Source organism: Lissotriton vulgaris, chromosome 7, assembly GCF_964263255.1.
Source record: "Lissotriton vulgaris chromosome 7, aLisVul1.2, whole genome shotgun sequence".
In the NCBI taxonomy this organism is placed as follows: domain Eukaryota; kingdom Metazoa; phylum Chordata; class Amphibia; order Caudata; family Salamandridae; genus Lissotriton; species Lissotriton vulgaris.
Genome location: NC_141695.1, coordinates 486,685,608 through 486,707,534, shown reverse-complemented (window position 1 = coordinate 486,707,534; position 21,927 = coordinate 486,685,608). Strand labels below are relative to the sequence as shown.

The 21,927-nt window shown below is 42.3% G+C and overlaps 1 protein-coding gene across 4 annotated transcripts in view; it reads right to left on the bottom strand.

Annotated features, from left to right (window-relative positions):
* Nucleotides 1–4,778: 4,778 nt before the first annotated feature.
* The window catches only part of MYH16 (myosin heavy chain 16), a 1,042,471-nt gene continuing 1,025,322 nt past the window's right edge, over nucleotides 4,779–21,927 (bottom strand). For all 4 annotated transcript variants that reach the window (XM_086930547.1, XM_086930548.1, XM_086930550.1 and 1 more), the window contains 2 exons: nucleotides 18,693–18,839; nucleotides 4,779–5,287 (listed from right to left, as the gene is read on the bottom strand). In XM_086930547.1, the coding sequence (XP_086786673.1) occupies nucleotides 5,141–5,287; nucleotides 18,693–18,839 (294 nt within the window). In that variant the 3' untranslated portion in view covers nucleotides 4,779–5,140. The remainder of the gene's footprint in view (nucleotides 5,288–18,692; nucleotides 18,840–21,927) is intronic.

Here is a 21,927-nt window from a genome sequence, read left to right as displayed (position 1 = left end):
CTAGGGGTTCCTTGTGGGCACCCCTGTGAAGGCCCAGGGGGTCAGGTTGTTTCTACCCTGCCCCCTTTTTTTTTAGTTTTTTACACTTTTTTTAACTGATTTCTTGTGACTCGGTTTTACTGAGTCACAAGATAACTGCCAACTCATTATGATTTGGAGTATTGGCAGCCAATTAGAAAAAAGCTCATGCTCAGGAGGGTTCGCGAACCCTCCTCGGCCCTCAGATATATAAATTATTCTTTTTTAAATTCCTCAGCAGCTACTAAACGGATTTATACCATTTAAAAAAAGGTAGGTTTCTGAACCACGAGCTACCTTTTAGCCAAATTTGGTGTAATTCCGTTTATCAGTTCGGGCTGTAGCCGTGCCTTAAGTTCCTATGGAAATTAACATGGGGAAAATGTGTTTTGGGACCCCTCTTTTTTCTCGGCCCTCCACTTGACGAATCACCCTGAAATTTTCAAGACAGGAGCTGACCTGAGTGAACCATTAGTTTTGAAAAATCCTCAAAGATTCGTCAAACGACGTCAAAAATATTGGCTAAAGAAAAATACTTTTTGAATTGAAACGAGGTCCTAACTAAACCTACCTACTGGCGACCACAATAGCCCCTATAGTTAGGAATCCCAGAGATAGGAATTCCTTGGATTTTTTCCTGTTAATAACTATAGACCTGTTTGATGAATCTCCCAAAAATGCAGACCTATTTCTTTTACTACATTGGCAGATGATGCAAAGTTTTGTGGTGATTGTTCAAGGCGTGCAGAGAAAAAACAGTGGTCCCAATACAGGTTTTTCCACCAATGCATTTTCCACAGACTTTCTACTTGGGTGTAACAGCAAAGGCTGGTCTGATTTTCACGAAATTTGGCATGATTATAGATTATGGGGATGGTGTGTAAGATTATTCTTTTTCGTAGTGCAGGTAAGTAGGGTAGTTTTTTTAAGATACAAGGGATTTACATGTAGGGATATCTGAGGCTGCAAAATACAGTGACATTTCCTGATATACTTTAAAATTACAGTGGTATTTTATGACAGATACTGATGACAAGGCAGTATATAATTAGTTAATGACTGCCTTTACAAAAACATAAAAGGCAGCCATGTTGTTTCACCCAAACATTGGCTCTGTTCTGAGTTAGGGCCTTAGATATAGGTAAAATAGTAGGTTTCATATTTTTTCCCTACATGTTACCACTTTATTAAAGTGACAGACACTAACACTCCACTCTACACTGCTCCACTCTGACGCTCTATGTAACTCATCTTTACAAAGCTCTACTAAACTCTATGCCACTCTAAGATACTCAACTCCCCTCTATGCACCTACTCTGTACAATTCTCTTCATCACTCTGTGACCCTACACTACACTGTACAGCACTCAAATCCATTTGTGCAAGACTTTGCAACACTCGATGACACACTACTCCACGGTACTGTATGGTATGCCACTGCAATTTATGACAGTTTACTCAACTGCATGCCACTCCACTCCACTCCACTGTAAGCTACTCTACTCTAAGCACACTACTCCTTTGTGACATTTTAGTCCACTGTACGCTATGCTACAGTACTCCTCTCTGCACCAGTCTGCAACACTACCCTCTATAACACTACACTCTACAGACATTCTCCTCTCGTAAAAAAATACATTGAAATTTAATAAAAAAATTACAAAGGTCAGATCTTAGTTATAGTTAGAAAAACTTTACTTATTCTTTCTGTACAAACCAAACGTACATTAAACACATTAGAAATGTGGTCGACTGAAATCAAAGAGCTGTCAACAGATATGTAAAATGGAATTAATTTGAATCACATATTAGATAGTGAATATTTGAAGAACATATTTTACATTGATTTTTGTGTTTTAATTATGGCTTCCAAAAACTAGCAAGCATTTATTTTATTGATAAATTATTAAAGGGAATCACATTGACATTTAGTAATAAATGGCTCGTAATGTTTAGAACTAGTGGCTCGCACATAGGCAGTGCACACGCATACTCATACTCCACTATGCACAAGCACTCTTCCTCACAGCCATCCATTTGCAAGCATGCACACATACTCACACACACACCATTCACATACATGCTTGCACGCACCCATTCACTTGTGTGCAGATACACATACATTTATACATACATGAATGCACTTAAACATTCAAAAGTCACTTACCATACCACTGCGGTGATGGCAGGACCAGTGGGTGGCAGTAGGGAGAAGCACAGAGGCACTTGAGTCTTCGGTACAGACAGCAAAAACAGAATATCCCACTACCTCCTCTCATTAGCTAAACTTATCATAGGTCAGCCAATTAGGGGAATATCTTTCCTAAGTAATCACAGAGTGGGGTTGAGCCACTGAAATGTGCTGACCCAACTACACTCTGTGGCAACGCTTCATTGAAAGACAGTCAGCCCTAGCTAATTGAGGTAAAACCTGAAGCACCCAGGGTTAACCCCCTCTAGGCATAAGGAGAGGACTTCAGAGGATTTGACTGGCTGATGAGGTCACTTCCCTTATGGCTGTGAGATATTCAGCTCAGCAAACCTTGGCACAGGCTGCCAGGCACCTACATATTAGCGCATGTAAAGCACCCGGCTGACTGATCCTGACATGGTGAGTGTCTGTTTCACCAACCTTTGTTCATGCTTTCGAAAAAAAAGGTAAGCGAAACCCTGCCGCCCATAATAATGGGCTGCCACTGTACTCTGTTGATAGTGCTTGGCAGGGAAAAGCATGTTTAAGAGTTTATGATTACTTTTTTTCTTTTCAGAATCTCGCTTGGGCAGCTATATTTGTCAATTATGCCTAATTCATGTGTAATGCAGTTTATTTTGGAATGAATGGGGAGCCAAGTGATCTATAGTTAATTTAATCAAATATGTAACTGTTTTGTTGAGGGTTAAATTGCAATCTTAGCATAGCACTGAACACCGAAATCGACTTTAATAATAATAAGTCATTTATAAAGCACCTGGCTAGACCAGCTGGTGTGTCCCCGCGCTAGAGAGGCAGTTACATGCGAGCATAAAAACAGGGCAGCGAGGCTTAAGTCTGGTAAAGGCAGGTTTATAGGCCTCTATGGAAGACATTCTCAGATTTTTCTGCACTTAGTGAAGGTGGAAGAGTATTCTAATTTTTAGCTGCCAAATAGCTAAATTAGCATGCACCTATCCTCGCACTTTTGATTTTTGGGACTTTAAGCAGATGGGCTCCTGTCGATCTCAACTGCCGAATCGGGTTATAAGGGGTCAGGAGATCATGCAGGTAGGTAGGTTCTTTCCCATGTAAACTCCGGTGACAAAAACATAAGGCTTTAAAAAGAATTCTCTTACTAACCGGCAGCCAATAAAGGGTGTCAACGACTTTCGTCGCTGAAGCTTGCTTAGGTAGATTGAGAACTAGGCCTGCTGCCGTATTCTGAATGCGTTGCAGCCGCTGCAAGCTTCCTTTTAATACATCCAAATAGAGGACATTACCATAGTCTAATTGTGATGTCAAAATAGTGTGCACTATGGTTTTCCTTGCCGAGGCGGGAAGGATGTTCAGAGTTTTCCTTAGCATTTTAAGGATGCCAAAGCATCTCCCTGCAACCTTCCTAGTGTGGGCCTTGAAGGAGAATTTAGGATCGAGCCACACTCCAAGATTTTTTACTTTTGTTTTTGGAATGGGTAGGTGTTCCAACCTCTGGGGCCACAAGGCTGAGCACCAAATGGAGGTGGATTTCCCCATGACCATAACCTCTGTCTTACCACCATTCAGCTTTAGACAATTGTTCAACATCCATGTAGCTAGATCTATAAGACAGGAGGAGAACTGCGTAGCTGACTCATTAGAGTCCTGTTCCTAGGGTCAATACGAGTTGGGTGTCATCCGCATATGACACTATGTTGATCTTGTATTTTCCCCAAATATCTGCCAAAGGAGCGATACAAAAAAAGAGTGGGGCTCAGAATAGAGCCCTGTGGAACCCCTTGTAGGAGTGGCAGAATTTTAGAACGGTGTGGGTGCTGCACGACCTGGAAGCCACAATGATGTAGAAAGGACTGCATCCACTTAAGTGCTCGTCCATCCAACACGCACACCTGAAGTCGCTATAGGAGGAGTTTGTGGGATACTGTGTCAAAGGCTGCACTTAGTCCAGCAGGACCAAGGTAGCCATCTGACCGGCATCCCTACGTCTCTGCACAGACTCTGTAGCAAAAAGAAGTGCTGACTCAGTTGAATATGTGGCCCTAAACCCCAATTGCGAGGGGTAGAGGAGATTGTGTTGGTTGACGTGAGCCATAAGCCATTAAATGTTTGTTCACCACCTTCTCTGCAATTTTTGAGATGTAAAGAAGCAGAGAGATAGGACAGAGATTTTCCAGCAACTCGGGTTAGCTGAGGGCTTTTTCTTCAGAGGTAGAACAGTTGCGTGTTTCCATGTCTTAGGAACCACCCCACATTTCAAAGATTGTTCCAATAGTTGCTGCACGTATCAGATCTAGCCCCTCCTTTTTCTGTTACGTGTAGCTGGGTCAGTAGGCTAACCAGATTTAATACTTAGCGCCACCCCCTTAAGATCTGTCACTGGGGGGGACATGAATTCCCAGAAAGGATTGATCCCTGGCTCAATAGATCCCCCCTGCTGCGAGATAGAGCCATTACGGGCTTCCTCAGGGAAAGTATTGTATATATTGGATATTTTCAATAGGAAGCAGTCAGCAATCTGATGTGAATATAACAGTAACAATAAAGAAAAAACATTCCTGGACGACAGGGATATTTGTAAAACATGTATTTAATTTCAGTTGTCACATATTTTACCCACATTTCTTTAAACAAATATGGCCACAAAATGTACATTTCTCACAAAACCTATAACTAAAAACCGGTGTACTTTAAGGAAGATGACATTATAAAAACATTCATTATTCCACACTACCAACTGTCCAAAAGGACAACATATCAATACAAATTAATTATTTTGCAATTAGTAAAATATTAAGAGTTTTTTATGGCTAGTGAAAGAAATAATGCATTATTGAAACTGTATGATTATTTAAAAGAGCAGTCTCTATTGCCTTACATGTGAGATATAGATTCGGACTTTAAGTAAAATGTTCATTAATAACTGGAATATCTTTAGTCCACCATTAATTTCTTCAGGGAATTCAAGTAAGCTGGAATCAGGGAAGTGGTGTCATCTTCGCTAAGTAGCTTTTCCCCATGGCCTTCTGATCCTGCTGAGCTGGGAGACCGTACAAGGCCGGTAAACGGAGAACTGTAACCCTGTGTAGTAAGGAGATAGAACTGCATCATTCATAAAACCAATGTAACAACAAACACTGGCAAAGTCAACAGAGCTGATCGTTTTATGAACAAAAGTACTTTTTTATTAGCTCAGTTTGTATGTGTGATTGTGGCAGTGCAAATATAATTAACGTGTCCGCCAGAGCATAGTGGAAACATTGGTAAGTGTATGTTTAAGTGAGCTCATGGAAAGGTATAGACATGTTACACTATTCGTGCAGGCTGAGCACCCAGGCAGAAGCGGTGCATCATAATAATATGTCAAGAATTACTAAGTTTTATCAAACTTGAAAAAAAAAGAATTACTAAGTTTATACCAATAAAAGCATTGCAGTGGTGTGTGCACCATTCTGCATAAATGCCCACAATATGGGAAGAATTGTTATCATTATGAATGTTCAGATCTGGGACGGTCTGTACTAATCAATTTGTGCAAAAATGTGCACATCACTCAATAACCGTAACTGCATGTTTATATTTGCCCAGCTGGTAATTATTAGTGTATATTTCCATTTTCAGAATAACATTGCAGTGATCAGTGCATTTCATTCATCTTAAAGTCACATGAACGTATTCCTCCATTAATCTTCAGTTGCTCTTTTCATAGAATTTGGCACTACATGTGCCAATACTGAATAGTGAGACCCTTTGTATAGTTTGAGTCTAGATGGGACTCTCATTGGGAGAACCGAACAAGGGTCTGGCGGCCCTGTGGACTAATGTGTCCACTGCAGAGACATATGTTTGTGGGTCCACCCAGCCCTTCACACTTCTGAGGTTGATAGAAAGAATACCATTGAGCTGGATAACAATAGAAATGTGTTATTAAGTGTCAAGATACCCTATCCGGGCAATGTACACATCACAAATACATGCTATGTTAGAAAGCCTTATGCATGTTATTCTACAGTGGATGAGACAAGTGTTGATATGCAACAAAAACGTACCTCCTAAATGAAGATTAAAAATTCATAATCTAAATAACTAAGAGTGGTTACATAGTTATCCTTTCAACAACTGAGTCCTACACTTCTTAACATTTATATCGCTCCCCTCGCTCAGCTAGTCAAGTCCTGTGGTTTTGAAATACTCTCTTCTGCAAACAGTACCCAATTGGCTAGACATTGGAAATGTTAAACATAGAAAAATTGCCAGGTGGATGTCCCCGAATTGTCTTTAATTAAAAGGGGACAAAACTGAGTTTCTACTGTTTGGCAAAGTGCAGCTCCACTGGACAGCGGAATGGTGGCCTGTCAAACCTGGTCCTGCTCCTTCTCCCAAAAGCATAGTGAGAAACTTGGGCATTCTGTTATCTATGAAAGACCAGGTGACATCTACCTGCGCCTTCTTAGGAGGATCTTCCAGTGGCTTCTGCTGTCCTCTCGGAAGACCCTCGACAAGGCCCTGATAATCAGCCGTCTGGACTATGGAAATGCACTTGTTGTAGCATCAAATTAATCCCTTCATTATAAAATGGAGGTGGTACAGTATACTGCAGCTCGACTGGTTAATAAGCAGCGACCGAACACATCCTCAGCCCCTCTGCTCAAAGCCCTTCATTGGCTTCCCATAAAGAAAAGATACATTGTTTAACTCCTCTTCCTGGCATATAAATCCCTGTCAGGTATCTACAGGACAAACATGTTCCCTATCTCCCTGGAAGAAACCTCTGATCAAGTAGTCAACTTCTTCTTTGTCCCTGGCATATTCGCACATCTAACAACGGTGGACAGGCCTTCTCGTGCCTTGCTCCGTACCACTGGAACAAGCATACCCTCTTTATCAGAGCATTCTCTGAGTTCTCAGGTTTTAAAAAACATCTTAAAACCAGACTGTTCTAATGGCTGTTTCCTGTCCTATCTACTGCCTCGTGTTGATATGCCCCTCCGGAGTGAGGGGGAAAGGAGGGGGGGGGGGGTGCGGGGTGAGTTGTTGTGCTATATCAACTATCCATTAAAAATAACATAATATATTAAAATTAGGATTTTGGATCCTTTGATGCCTGGGACTTCCTACAAAGCACGTAGTTTATTTTAGAGGTTCACAAAGATGATATGTGAGATAATCTAAAGGAGAATATATTTGTGGAATTTGATTTCTTTTTCTTTATGTGGTTTTTAATATAGCACAATGTCTTAGTATTGTCATTTGCTACTTCGGTGCTTAAAGATTTCGTAACTGTGACATTTACATTTATATTGCATGAAACCTTTTAGGAAGTTGGGCAGCATAGAGTACCTGCTAGAGGGAAGGATAAGGTGGAATGTATTGGGGGAATGAGTATATACAGTTTATTATAGCAATAAAAGCCCTGAGATCGATGTAGAGATTCAGTCAATGCATTTTAGTTGTTTTCTGAAGGAGAAAAAGGTCCAGGTGTTATATGGGGGAAAATAAATTCAGAGCCTCTGGACAATTTCATTTGAAAAACTGTATGCTGGAGCAGGTTAGCATGCGCATTGGGATTTTAAATAGCATTGACGTGGTGTGTCTTTTTGGGAGGTTTTTGCTGAGTGGAGTTAGATTTCACTTAGATATCTTATTATGTTGTGCTTCCGGTCGGAAGCTCAAACATTTCAATTACATTCAAAATCAGATGGGTCAATAATAAATATGACATGTGAGTGTTATGGTGGCCCCGGATCTCTAGCCAAATACTCATCAGCAAAGCTGAATTAAAGACCAGCTTCAAGGCATCTTTGTTGTGAGCAAATACTGTTGATAATCAAGAAGGACCTTTGGGGATTTCACATATAGGCTTATTGTTCCCGTTGTGAAATTACTGACTCAGAAATTGATTTGCAGAAATTTATTTGGTAACTGAGTCCATTAAATACACATCTGTCATTTAGCTGAAGCCAACTGACAGAAATTAATTTATAAGGATGATAGCTATTTGAATAACTAGTCCTTATTTTCTTTCCCATTCATCTGAATGACGAGTTTTGTTTCACCCAACGGTATCACTGAGCTCTGGCTATTGTTCTATGGGTATAAGTGCATATGTGAGCACAAACTTGTTAGAAATGGGGGTTTCTAGTTGGCAGAGGTAGGTTCCTTTGTCCAAATAGGGACCCTTGCTTCCAGTCAGGGTAAGGGGGATACACTTCTGAAATAACCCATGCTCACCCCTTAGTAGCTTGGCACGAGCAGACAGGTTTATCTCAGAGGCAGTGTATAAAGCATTTGTGAACACATACAGTGAAAACACTACAAATGGACACCACACCAGTTTAGCAAAATAGGTAATCTTTCTCTAAACCAAACAAGGTCAAAATGTCAAAAACCCACAGTACAGTCATAAAAATATGACTTTCAAATGGGAGAAATAGTTCTGTTCAAAGCAAATTGCAGATGCAACACTTTTCACACAAAGTACATTGGATGCGTCATGCACACAAACAAAAAGGGTCGCAGGGAAAGTGAAGCGTCGGTTCCTTACACTCCGGTAAGGTGATGCGTCGGTTCCCGACTGCTGCGCAGGGGAGGTGGTGCGTTGGTTCCTTACTGAAGAGGAGGTGATGCAACAGTTTCCTACTGTGTGGGGAGGTGATTTGTTGGTTTCTTACTGCGTCCCCCAATGATCCGTCAGACTTGGCACCTCGATGCGATAATCCATAATGATACGTGGGTTCTTGCAGCCACACAGCAGAGCTTGCATCGGATTCAGTGTGGTGATCTCGGACTTCGGAGACCCAAGCACCTGATGCGGCATGCATCAATTTCTCGAGCCGTGGGCAGGTGCTGCATCGATTTCTTTGGCGATACATCAGAAACAGGTGCGGATCCGTCACGCTTCTTGCATTACTTTTCCAGCTTCCAACAGCCAGAACAAGCTCCAGAGAGCAAGAACTGCTACAGACACCTCTTGCCAGGTCAGAACTCCCAGCAAGGAAGTTCAGGGGAGCTGAGGGTGAAGTCTTTGTGTCCCTGAGACTTCAGAACAGGAGGCAAGCTCTTTTTCAAGCCATTGGAGATCTTCCTCAAGCAGGGGACACAGCAATTTGCAAAGTCCCTTTTTTCTTTCCATGGCAGAAACTAGCCACTGCAGGCCAACCCCAGACAGCAAACAGCACAGGGGCAGTATTCCTCCTCAGTTTTCCCAGCTCTTCTCCTTGGCAAAGGGTCCTCTTGATTTCCCGAAAGTGATCTAAATTCTGTGGTCTGGGCCTTTTCATCTATATAGTAAATCTTTGTCCTCTACTGGCCCAGGGCTGTCACCTAAGTCCAAACCAGTTCTGGGGTATACTTTGCGAGTGCACAACAACCTCCATTGTCAGTGTGAGGCCTGGTTCCAGACACACCACAGGGGGGGCGGACCCATCACTGTGGAAGGCTGGCACAGCCCTGTTCCGGTTCAAGTGCTAATCCTCCCACCACTCCAAATACAGACCAGGCCTAATCAGCCTAGTGCTGACTCATCCAGGCTCTCTGGAGCCGCTGCACATCCCCAGCCCGTCACTCCAAAGACAGACAGTCAATACACATCCTTGCAGAGTCACACTGGATGGCTAAGCAAGAAAATACCTACTTTCTAAAGTGGTATTTTCAAGCACAGAATGTAAAAATCACCCCCACTAAAAAATGCATTTTAACATTCTGAGTTCAGGCATACTAAACATTATTTTCCTACCTTTTTTTTAGCCTTGCAATAGTGAAAAACGAAATTGGCAGTATTTCACTATCGGGACATGCCACACACCCCAGGGAATGTCCTACTTTTCACATACACTGCACCCTGCCCACAGGGGTATACCATGGGCCTACCTTAGGGGTGACTAACATGTAAGACAAGGGAATGTTAGGGCCTGGTAAGTGGCACTTGCCAACTTGACATGGTCAGTATACAACTGCACACAGGCACTGGAATGGCAGGCCTGAGATACATTTACAGGCTGCTTATGTGGGTGGCACTACCAGTGCTGCAGGCCCACTAGCAGCATTTCATTTACAGGCCCTGGGCACCCACAGTGCACTGTACTAGGAACTGACTAGTAAATCAGATCAGCCAATTATGGAAAGACCAATCCATATATACAATTTACAGGTAGAGCATATGCACTTTAGCACTGATCAGCAGTGGTAAAGTGCCCAAAGTCATAAAACCAACAAAAACAGGTCAGAAACAGAAGGCCACAAACCTAAAAATCTGGGGATAAACCTGCTGTAAAAGCCAGGTCTAACACAACTCATCTACTGGTAATTTTAATGATGCCTTTGACATGGTTTGACTATGGTCACCTATTTCCAGTTCTGGGACACTGAATTGGAGTCTGTGGCACAGTGCTAAACTAGTGTACCTCCTTTCTATCAAAATGATACCAGATGGTAATTAAGCTGCCACATTTCGATTTTCAGAGCCATCTTTTTCAAGGGTGTTGTGTCGCTTTTGCACCACAGAACGTGGTGCATGCCTGATGCAAACCCCAAAATACGATTTATCAAGCCACGCATGGCCACTCTGCATGGCCCTCTGTGGCTGGAAAAATCAGGAGTAATGCAACACAGTGCAAATCACAGCATTACGTTTCTCTGCCCCAGGGAGGTGTTCCGTGGGAATTGCATGGGTATTCCCATGGATTTTGATGCATTCCCAGATTTACCATTACTGCAAACATATTACAGATAGAGAGCACGAGCCACATTTGAGCCCCAGGGCCCAGTAAAAAAGATGCACAGGGTGCAAACATTGATGCATTTTTCCTGTGCATATATGTCGAATGATGAGATAAGTGGTTCACGTTAGCCTTTAGAGTTTACTTTTAAGTAACAGGGATTTTAAGGGGGGAAAATTCAGGCTCACAGACCTAACAACCAGTTCGAAATGGTACCTGGATTTAGACCATTTCCACTGACAATTGGACAGTCAATCCAAATATCTGGGGCAGCCTGTACATTCTTGGGCCATCCTGCATGGTGCTGGCACGGCACGTGGCCAAAAGACAGCCCATCTGGCTATGGAAAATAAACCTGCAGATTGCTGCTGTTCTCTTGCCTGCTGGTGTGTGAGCATATCAGCTAAATTTGGGGGTACACTAAGAGCATCAAGCAGTTCTTAATTTGAACAGGTGGTTGCATGTCTTGCCCACCGTCACACATTTTAGGGAACCAGCTGTTTTTTTACCTCATCAGATTTTGACCCACAGTAAAAGAGAGCAAAATACAAAAGGGGGAAAGAAAAGTAAAAGAACAGCGGAAAACAAGTAACACAGACACTTTGGGCAACCTGTAGTTTAATTTCCTCATCAAATTTTGACCCAAACCAAAAGAGAGCAAAATACAAAAGGAGGAAAAAACAGGAAGAGGACAAGGGACAAACAGTGACACAGAAAGAAAGCACAAATGAAAAAGAGCCTGAAAGAGTGAGCTAGAATGCATCCACTAATCGTATTCAACAGGTGACACAGGGTGACACGCTGAAAGGCAATACCCCTAGGTCAACGTCCAACCAGCCTGTGAGGCTGGTCACGAATTTCAACCAACAGGCTGACCTTGTAAACAAACTGATGCGCAAACACTGACACGTTTTGAAAACTGATAAATCCTTGGATGAATTCACCTGAAATAGACCTATGATCACCTATAGGAGGGGCAAAACACTGAGAAGCATACTTAGTCCAACGGTCCCGACCTCTGAAGTAAGGACAAATTGGCTCTCAGAACGCACACAGGGTTTCCACAAATGTGGCACATGTGGGGTGTGAAAGTGGGCAGTGAACAACACCACTGAATTTTGGGGCCCTAATGGGAAAAGGTTCTGTATCCAGCAGAATATAAATTGTCTGACAAAATTTGTCGTGTATGTTATTACTTGCAAATGTATGAAACAATACATAGGGAGCACTATTCGATGCCTAAAGGATCTCATCAGCGAGCATGCGAGGACACTGAAGCAAGGTGATCCAAGATACCCTTGGGCTATACATGCCTTGACATGTGTTAAACAAGGGCCATATAAACAATTCAATTTCTATGGTATTGAAATTATTGCACTTCATAAAAGAGGGTGAATGGGGAGTTAGCTCTCCGCAGGGCAGAGGCAACATGGATAATGCGTCTGAACGTGGTGCATCAGGGGCTTAACTCCGATCACGAGCTGCAATACTTCCTGGGGGACTAAGAAACCTAGGAAGACAAAGCTGGATACATAGAGATGTGGTATTTGTTGGCTGTGGATATGATGGAATCTGTAACATCCATCTTATGATTGAACTGCATATGTAAAAATTATAGACTTGGTAGCTATTTATGTCTAAAGAATAAGTTAGCATTAGGTGTTACTTTTCACCATATGTCATTCGCCGTCACATGAATCTTCATTTTAATAACTTGACCGCAGTTATGGGATCATATCTGTGGTATGTCATTGAAGTCACAATATAATCACCTGTTATTTATTTCTAATCTTTCCTCTCGGGCTTCTTATGGACAAGAATAAGTTAATATGACACAGCACTAGAGTAGCTGAGCGCTCTGTTTTTCTCTCAAACAAATATATTTTCTCTGACTTTAGGAGTGTGATTTATAGTCATCACAAACCTCTCTCTTGAGACTTTGTGTGACTTTGGGTATTGTTTAATGGAGATGTGTTTGGGTTGTATAGCTGCCCCACTTGAATGGACTTGGTACTTTGGAACATTCAAGTACTCGGTGGCAGCGTCGAGCGTATCATGCACGAAATGCCCCGGTTCCTCTTGGTCTCTGTTCTGAAATAAATTTTCCTAGTGTTTATATATAACGATAGGACACTGCGGAGGCTTGGCTCAATTCAACTTGCCTTGGTCGACAATAGCGGTCGGGACCACGTACACTCACCTCCGGTTCCACATGGTCTGACTTCCGCACTCTGACGAATTAGGTCAGCGGTCTAGGTGCGCAAATAGTTGTTCACATGTGAAAAAGATCAGGCTCGGCACTTCCATATACACACGCGGAGAATCGGGTTTGCAGCGAGACTCAGGCTGCTGCATACATGGAAACTTCCAATGAGTGAATGGCGTATTGAGACGCGCTTTGGAAATGTTTGGTTTGTAAACGTGTATTGGGCATTGCTCGGTATGAGGGCTCATAGGGTACCTGGAGGGTATCCCCGTGGGTTGAGATTGTAGTGTCCCTTGAACCTCGTTGTAACGAGCGGGGTTTGATCCATATTACCTTACTGAGCTTACGTGACTAGAGGATATTCCCGTGGTTTTGGAACTAGTATTTCCCACACCTCGTTGTATTGAGCGAGGAGAGGTATACATGAATTTAGGAAGTTCAGGTTTAACTTAAAAATGGTGTTGAACGTTACACACCAGTGACTAATACATGGTGAATTTGTGTTTTTCCTCCCCAGTATTTTGCATTTCTGGTACTGACCGTGATACACACTGTTGAGCACCTTTCAGCAAGATCTCCCGTTTTCTTCCGGTAGCCGGGACGGAAGTATAACCGGCAGAGAGGTATGACTCTCTTGTTTGTTTCGGGTGGTTTAATTTGTGCAATTAAAAATAGCACTTTTGCCTGATAGTCCCTTTGGCATTATTATCTTCGCAGCATACAAGTCGCTGAAACAACTGACTTTGGGTAAGATGCACGAAATGTGCAGTGGCATAGGGTGGTACTTCTTTTCTCTATTTTCTTCTGTTTTCTCTTCACTGATGTATACATTATAGGTCACTGATTAGCATGGGAGTCCCTGGTTTCGGAGCCCATCTTGTAGAGCCCTGATGAAGTAGTGGGTGACGTGCACTGACGAAACACGTGTTGGCTGGGCGATGTGAATATAACAGATTTGAAGAAACACTTCTATCAAGACTTCAGCTGCATATGTTATTTGTGTTGCTTTCATGTTGTGATTACTTACAGTATTTATATAAGTTGACGTGTGCACAGATCTATGTTGTAACAATGATATATGGATCTTGGTCCTAATGGGAGGTTAGAGGTTCTCCTCCTTTCTGTGGCACCGTCATATAAGTTACTTAAGAACATAAAGTTACGTTACACACGGGAGGCGCCATTTTCTGATCGACATGACAAAAACCTGTTTCTTGCCTTCTCAACTTGAATCAATGGTTTACAAAAACTGCAGCAAGATTTAAATAATGCAAGCAACTTCCAGAACAGAATTACCTCATGGGAAATAAAATCTATCAGTAATTTCTATTTAAGTAATGCCCTTATCAAAAGAGAGGAAATCAAATTAACGTTGAACCGACTGGAAGTGTATAGCTCTCCTCAAAACGATATTTGTAAGAATGTATTAAAATTGTGTACGCTGATAAGGTGTCAGCAGCTAGAACTGCACTGGCTTGCGCTGCGAAACAGTAAAAGCATCAGAGCACGGAAGGAAAATGTAATAGCAAATGCAACTGTTCAGCAGGTAAGGGCCTATAGCTTTAGGTCTAGGTAGGCTAGGCCTAGTTTTCAATGTTTTGGAAACATCTATAGAGGTGGGCTTTTGGGTGTTTGCTAAAAGCCCCCTGTGAAGCTATTTTCAGTAGTACTGGCTTGAGAAAGTTCAATGAGGAAACACCAACCCCAGTGAAGGATTGCCTCTGTGCAATGGAGGCTCTAAATCTAGATATTTCCAGTTGTATTGAATTTCTAATTATTGGGCCTCTCAAGCCACCAGAAATGGTGAGCTGAGCTGGTAATAGCAGTTGCATCCTATGTAGGCCAGTGTAGGTGGTTGTGCCTCCGAGATATGTTGGTGCTGGTTATGATGGCTTGGAGACGAGGAGTGTTAGGTTAGATTGCAGTAAAAGTTTTATTACACAAGCAAAATCCTGTGAAATGTTCGAGTTTGGAGCCACATGAATTTTCAACACATTTACTGCTATGTTCACCACAGGGGCGGCTCTAGGCTCATGGCGGCCCTGGGCAGAGAACGTAGGTAGGGGGCCCCAGAAGAGGGGGTCTGGGTGGGGCAGAGCGCGGAGGCCAGTGAAGAGGGTGGGGTCAGGGTGTTTGGAAGTGGAACAGAGCCGGAGGCCGCCAAATCCCTGCAGGGGCCGCCACGCAAATATGTATCCATCCTCAGAGGATTATTATATTTAGGATATATATTGGCATGGTGGCCCCTGGGGTTTGGTGGCCCTGTGCAGGTGCACAGCTTGCACATGCCTAAAGCCACCCCTGTTCACCTGCACAAAACAGGTTTGAACTGAAGATTTCCTGAGGGAGCTGTACAGCCACAGGAGAGAGAGCTTTTCTTCTGCATTTAGGCTCCTACTGGTATGTTCCGTGACGTTTTATTGTAAATTATTTCCTCACATGATATGTTCACATGAGATATCAGCCAGCTATATTTCATCGTGTATGTATTGTTTTCATATGATTAAACATACTTCATAAAAGTAGGATTCATCTTCTCGAGTGAGAATAACTTGGGGTACAGTGCTTGCCCTTGCATATTGTTAGCTGCTGCTCTTGTGCCAGCTAGGCTTTTTCCATTGAATCCCTAGGGAAATGCTCCTCCTCTGTTTGTGAGGTTTGAAGCCAATGTTCTGGCTATCTTTCATCCTGTCTGAGTAAACGGGAACTATCTGCTGCTTCATTATCTCTGGGTGTATTCCAGAAGATCTGTGGTTCCACTCACAGCTACCTCTGACCTCCTTGCTCTTGACCAACTGTTTGAAACTTGTCATGTTGTAGATCACATGCTGTGCACTACACACATGCTGTGATCTAATGTTGGGCTCGGAACATTAGAAGATGTCTATTCCAAGAATGTATCTTTTGATTTCGAAAACAACTTGTGATCACGTAGATAAAATCCTAAATTCATAAGCACACAGACACCACCTTGAATTATTGTATTTTTTCTGAATTAAACATGCGTAGCTACCAATATGTGGTAATTAAAGTATGAACGAATTGTTATAACCCAGTAGCAACCCCACTTCTTTCAATCCATCCGGGAAATGGGTATCACATGTGAAACTACAACACAACAAACTGCAAATGGATGGTTACAGGTAAGTCATATTTTCTAATTGCACCCTGTGCTATTGTCAAACGGGTTGCACCAGTTTAAAAGCAATGCTCAATCATCTAAAAGAGGAGTATGGGCAGTTATAGTAAATAATGTTGTTTAATCCACTTATGCTTCTTTTCATGAATATCAACACAGTAATATTAAGTGAACGTATGTTATAGTCATATATATTGCTCACAAATCACCCCCTGAGGGGTATCTTGCCGTATGACCAAATGACCACGCTGCAGCCTAACAAATACCAATGAGGGATATTGCCAAAGAATACCGCGGAGGTCCCTTTCTTACATGTTGAATGGGCAATGAGGAATGTCTGTGCATTGTCTGTTTGTGCATGCATAACAATCTGAATGCACTGTACAATGCATCTGGTTGTGCCCACCTTCAGAAATATGTTTCCAAAAGTCAATGGGCGCTAAGGAGCTAAATAACTATTTTGTGTTATCTAAAAGCCAGTCTATGTAGCAATGATTTGATCTCTAGCAAATATAATACCATTTCTGCCCTGCTAAAAGAATGTTGAGAGCTTGTTGGAAATTTAATGGGCATCAGTGAAATTATAGGCATAAATTAACTATTATCCAAAGTAGGAACATAAGGTGCTCTAAGTGGGAAAAGAAACAAGGGGGCATAATACCAAGCAATAGCGATAATTATCGCTATTGCTTGGTTAGAGACAAAAATTTACCGCTAAGCTGCGGCAATTTTTATCGCAGATAAACCTTGGTATTACCAAGGTTTATCGCAAATGCGATAAAAATCGGCCGCAATGCATGAATATCGCTGAAAAGTCCGCGATATTCATGCATTACCGAGCTAATGCTCTTAGCCATGTTATCCACCTTCCATTGGATAACATGGCTAAGAACTGCTCAGGGCAGGTGTTAGCTTTTGGAGATATTCGCGCTTAGCGCAAATATCTCCACAAGTTGGTAATAGGAGATAGCGATGTTAGCGACTGTTTCCAGTTGCTAACATCTTGGCACGCCCACTTTGCATGTCATTAGTGATAAATATCACTGACATGCAAAGCGGGGCCCAAGATGGTCGCTATCTCCTAATAGCTGCCGCTAACTGGTGTTAGCGACAGCTAGGTAATAGGGAGATATATTTATCTCCGCTTTCTTGGCTTTTAAAACCAAAAAAGCGGAGATAAACTCCCTTGATAATATGCCCCTAGGCACTTAACTGTAACCAGTTCTTCGGCATAGGTATATTTCATAGATATACAGGAATGAAAGGCATGCCTTTTTTGTAAATGTGTGCGTCCATAACATGAGGCTAGACATTGTGATTTTGGTCTGCATTTGCCATTAAAGGCTCGAAAGGATAGCTGCTGGCAATTGCCACTGGTCATATCTGAGTTATAAGCAGATTTATGCCTTCCAGTCCTAAACAGTTGAAACATGTCAAGCGACTTTTCAGCTGGTTCCAAGAAAGCCGTTGGAGATGACTTCCTGTGTGCAGCATCAACCCTCTGAGTCTAATTTGAAGGACCAGACTACAGATCCACTGGAAAAGGAGGTAGAATAGCAGAAAAAGAAATAGAGACAATAAAGAGATGGTGAGGAGCTTTCTTTCCCACACCAAGGTCCTCCGAAACAGTCATTGGGATGTGAAAATCCAATCAAAAAGGCAACGTTTCCAGAGGGGATAGCAGTATCGTCATCTGTTTGATCACATTCTTCTACGGCGATGACAGCTTTGTTGGTAGTTTCAACAACAGAAAGTGCACCAAAACCAATGAGTCCTGTATCTAAACCTAAGCCAATACTTTGCGATGAAGGCATGCACCCCCAAGCTTATATCCTCCACACTAGTCTCGGAAGCCAGTGGCTAGGCGTTAGATTTGTGTCCATTGATGAAAGCTAGTTTAGGCCACCCATGGGTTCCAGTTACTACAAATGTAGTGTTCCAGATATGAACACATCGACCAGCAACACATTTTGATATTGACACTTGTGTTGACCTTTTCAATTTCCTCCCTGACAACCTTGCCTAACTACAAATTTAGAACTTGTGAAAGAAAATTGTTGAGGTCTACTTCTAATGCAGAGCTTGCTACAACAAGTGATCTGTTTTGAAGCACAATACATGTCATTATTTTCACCACATCTAATGGCACTCAGTTTAGCCAAAAGATAAATGCCTATATTGACGTGGCAGGATCTGCAGGTCACATACACATTTGTTAGTTCCTCCTGTTTAGCTCTGTTTGCAACCATTCTGGCTCCCGCTAAAAACATGAAACACATTAACCATATTTACTTTTTTTCTGAAACAAAATAAATATACTTTTTAATTTCATTGCATCTTTTCATGAACATCTCTTTAAGAAAACATGCAGGCAGATTTTGCTGGTCATAGTGCCTTCTAAGACCATGAAGAAATGTGACCTACCGAAGAGTAGCCTTTTCCAAAGCTAGCCCGGTTTTTAGTCCTAATCTTTGTAAGCGCTGCTTCAGCGATGTCTGCTCTTTCTTCTGCATCATCCAGCTCATTAACTGTCTTTCGGTATTTAGCCAAATTCGTGTTTGCTTGCTCCTCCTAAGGAGAAAAATGAACTTTATGAGAGCATCCGCTTTAGCGTTTTCGAGCAGTTCAGAACAATATTTGAATAACATTATAAATCCTGCCATATTCTAATGATTACTAACTTGCATTTCATAAGAAACAGGCATAATCCATGGCCTTTAATAATTCTAATGGTACAAACAAAAGCAATGCGTAAATAATGGTAGCAAGGCTCAGTGTTTTAGGGCTCGCGCGGAGAATGTTTTAGCTGTCAGTTGTTGAAGACCTGTTCTAATATAATACAGGCATTGGGCTTGAGTCACCCTCCTGCCTCATGACTGGATTGCTTCCTGTTATTTCTCACTTCCCTGCTCTGGAGATTATGGCTTTCCTCCTTATTCTGTATCTGTTTTACCAAAGGATCTTTTCGGTCTCTCCACTTATTGGTTGGATAACATGTATCCTTCCACTGGTGATGTAAGACTTTGCACTGCAGAGCATAGAAAGGACTATTTACTCTTCCACTCTGCCTCTTCCTGCCCTCTCAGCCCCTACATTTATCTAATACATCTTTGAATGATTTTTCTTATGCTTCAAAATAAATGAATTATGTCAGACCTGACACCCTTGGGTAGCAGCCTCACAAACGGTCTGGCTTCACCCCTCATGTTTTGCTGAATTTATTTGTGTTGGCAATAGGCCTCTGTGCACTTTACCACTGCTAAACAGTGCTAATGTGCTTTTGCTCTCCTCCTAAAACATGGTATGGTTGGCTGACACATAATTGGCATGCTTAATTTACTTATAAGTTCCTGGTAATTTGTACTACATGTACCCAGGGCCTTTAAATTAGATGCTAGTAGTGGGTCTGCTGTATTAATTGTGCCACACAATGAAGTAGCCTTGTAAATAGTTTCAGGCCTACTACTGAAGCCTGTAGAGTAGTATTAAATTGCCATTTCGATGAGGAAAGATGTACCTTTTGCCTGGCCTAAACCTTCCATTTTAATACTCTTGAGTCACCCCTAAGATAGGCCCTAAATGCTCATAAGGCAGCATGCATGGTATGCACAATTTAGGACAGGTGGGCTTAAGTTTTACAGTTACTGAGCGTGAAAAACTCCTAACGTTGTTTTTCACTATTTCAAGGTTTAATTCTCCCATAGGATACCATTGGGTTACCTTGTTACACATTTTGGAGCAAATCTGAAAAAGTTTGCACTCAAATAAATTGTCATTTCAAATTAATAGTACAAATTTGAAAACTACCCTTTTAGAAAGTTGGCATTTTATTGTCCTAACCATATGTGCCTTTTGCCAGTATCCTTTGCCACATGACTGTGAATGGCTCTGCTGTTTGTGTGTAATTTCTAGACAGTGGTACAACAGACGATTAGATGTAGACAGGATTGGCCATCCTGCCTGGATGGTTGGAGACTAATCTGTACGAAGCCGCATTTACATTACAAAAGCCTTTGCCTCCTCCACGCACAAAGAAACCTGACACTAGTATTTTGTCACCCCAGACTGCTTGAAGCCCTGATGGGGGAGTGAAGCACTTCCCAGAACTAGATGTGGGTGTAGTATAGGATATCTCACCTCTTCAAAGGCTTGCACTAGGTATAAATATTGGGCCTTCTGCGCCACTCAACAGATCACTTCTGGACTTGCGGAAGGCTCAAAAGAATGATAGCTCTGCTGCTGAAAGGGCTGTCCTGCTACCCAGATGCCTGAAGAACGACAACTGGACCTGCTCCTGCTCCTTGAACCCTGGACCGTCAGATTGGCATGCCTCTTGTGTCAGGTCCAGGGACACAACAAGCTCTAGAGACCGGTCCTATATCTGCAGATGACCAAACCAAACTGGATCTGCCTGTGCCCTGCTGAGTAAGCCTGGATCCCCAAGAGGTGCCTCCCATCCTGGACCATTGGTAGGCATCAGAATGTATTCCTTCTCGCCTGATCAGCAACTTTGTCAAAGCCGACCAAAGCTGGTCCTCACATCACAGCTCAATGCCAGATCTTCCAATCGCTGCTCCTGATGCATGGCTTTATCTGAAAATGGCACAGCGTGACCCAGCTATAATCCCGAACTAGCACCACAACTCAATGTGGGACCTCCCACCACAGCTCTTGATTAGCAAACTTCATCAGAGCTCACACAGCACATTGCGTTTCCACAAATGACCTCATATCACAGCTCCTGCTCACTGGCCTTCTCGGATCTGATGAAATGCAATGCAGTTCAATGCCGGCCATCGCCTTGAAGCTCCCGTTTGGAAGTGATGCAACTCGACCACACACAACTCTCATTAGCACTAACCTGTTCCCTGTACCCTGCCCAAGCTCCAACGTGGGGGGCCTGAACTTTGTCCTAGTCCAGTGCGACCAGATAACCTCATTTGGAGCCTTGTGCTTTTTTGGTGCTCGTTCTACTTAAAATTTTGAAATTACATACCTATGGTTCTAGTGATTGGATTTTCTTCAATTTGGTGTAATCTTATTTATTAAACTCTACGCTATTTTATCTACATTCATTTGGGATTTTTCTTGTGAGGCGTTTTCCCTTTATTACTGTTTGTATACAATATAAATACTTTACACATTGCCTCTAAGTTAAGCCTGACTGCTTTGTGCCAAGCTACCAGAAGGTTAAGCACAGATTAATTTAGTTACTTTTATGATTTACCCTGACAAGGATTGTGTTTGTTATTTGAGGTGGGGCTTCCACATTTCTCAACTAATAACTGAGTTTCTTACACATTGTAACAAGCATTGGTAATGCATCGGTTTCGCATATGTAATGAATAAAGAGCTGTTTTCATCAATCATTGTCCTGCAGAAGTTTATAGCTCTCTGACCTATAACACCGGAGTGGAGAGTATGTGGCACAGCGGCCAGAGCTGCTGACTTGAGAGCTGTGGATCCAGGTTCGAGTCTCGGTGGCACCTTGCAACATCCTGTGATTCTATGCAAACCACTTAATCTCTTTGGTTGATAAATTGTTATATAAATATGCTGCAAGAGTTAAAACTTTATGAAAATATAGTTCCACCCAAGCAGATGGTAACAGTATTTCGGCAGTGGGAAACTGACAAGAGAAGTAGACGAGGATCAAGCA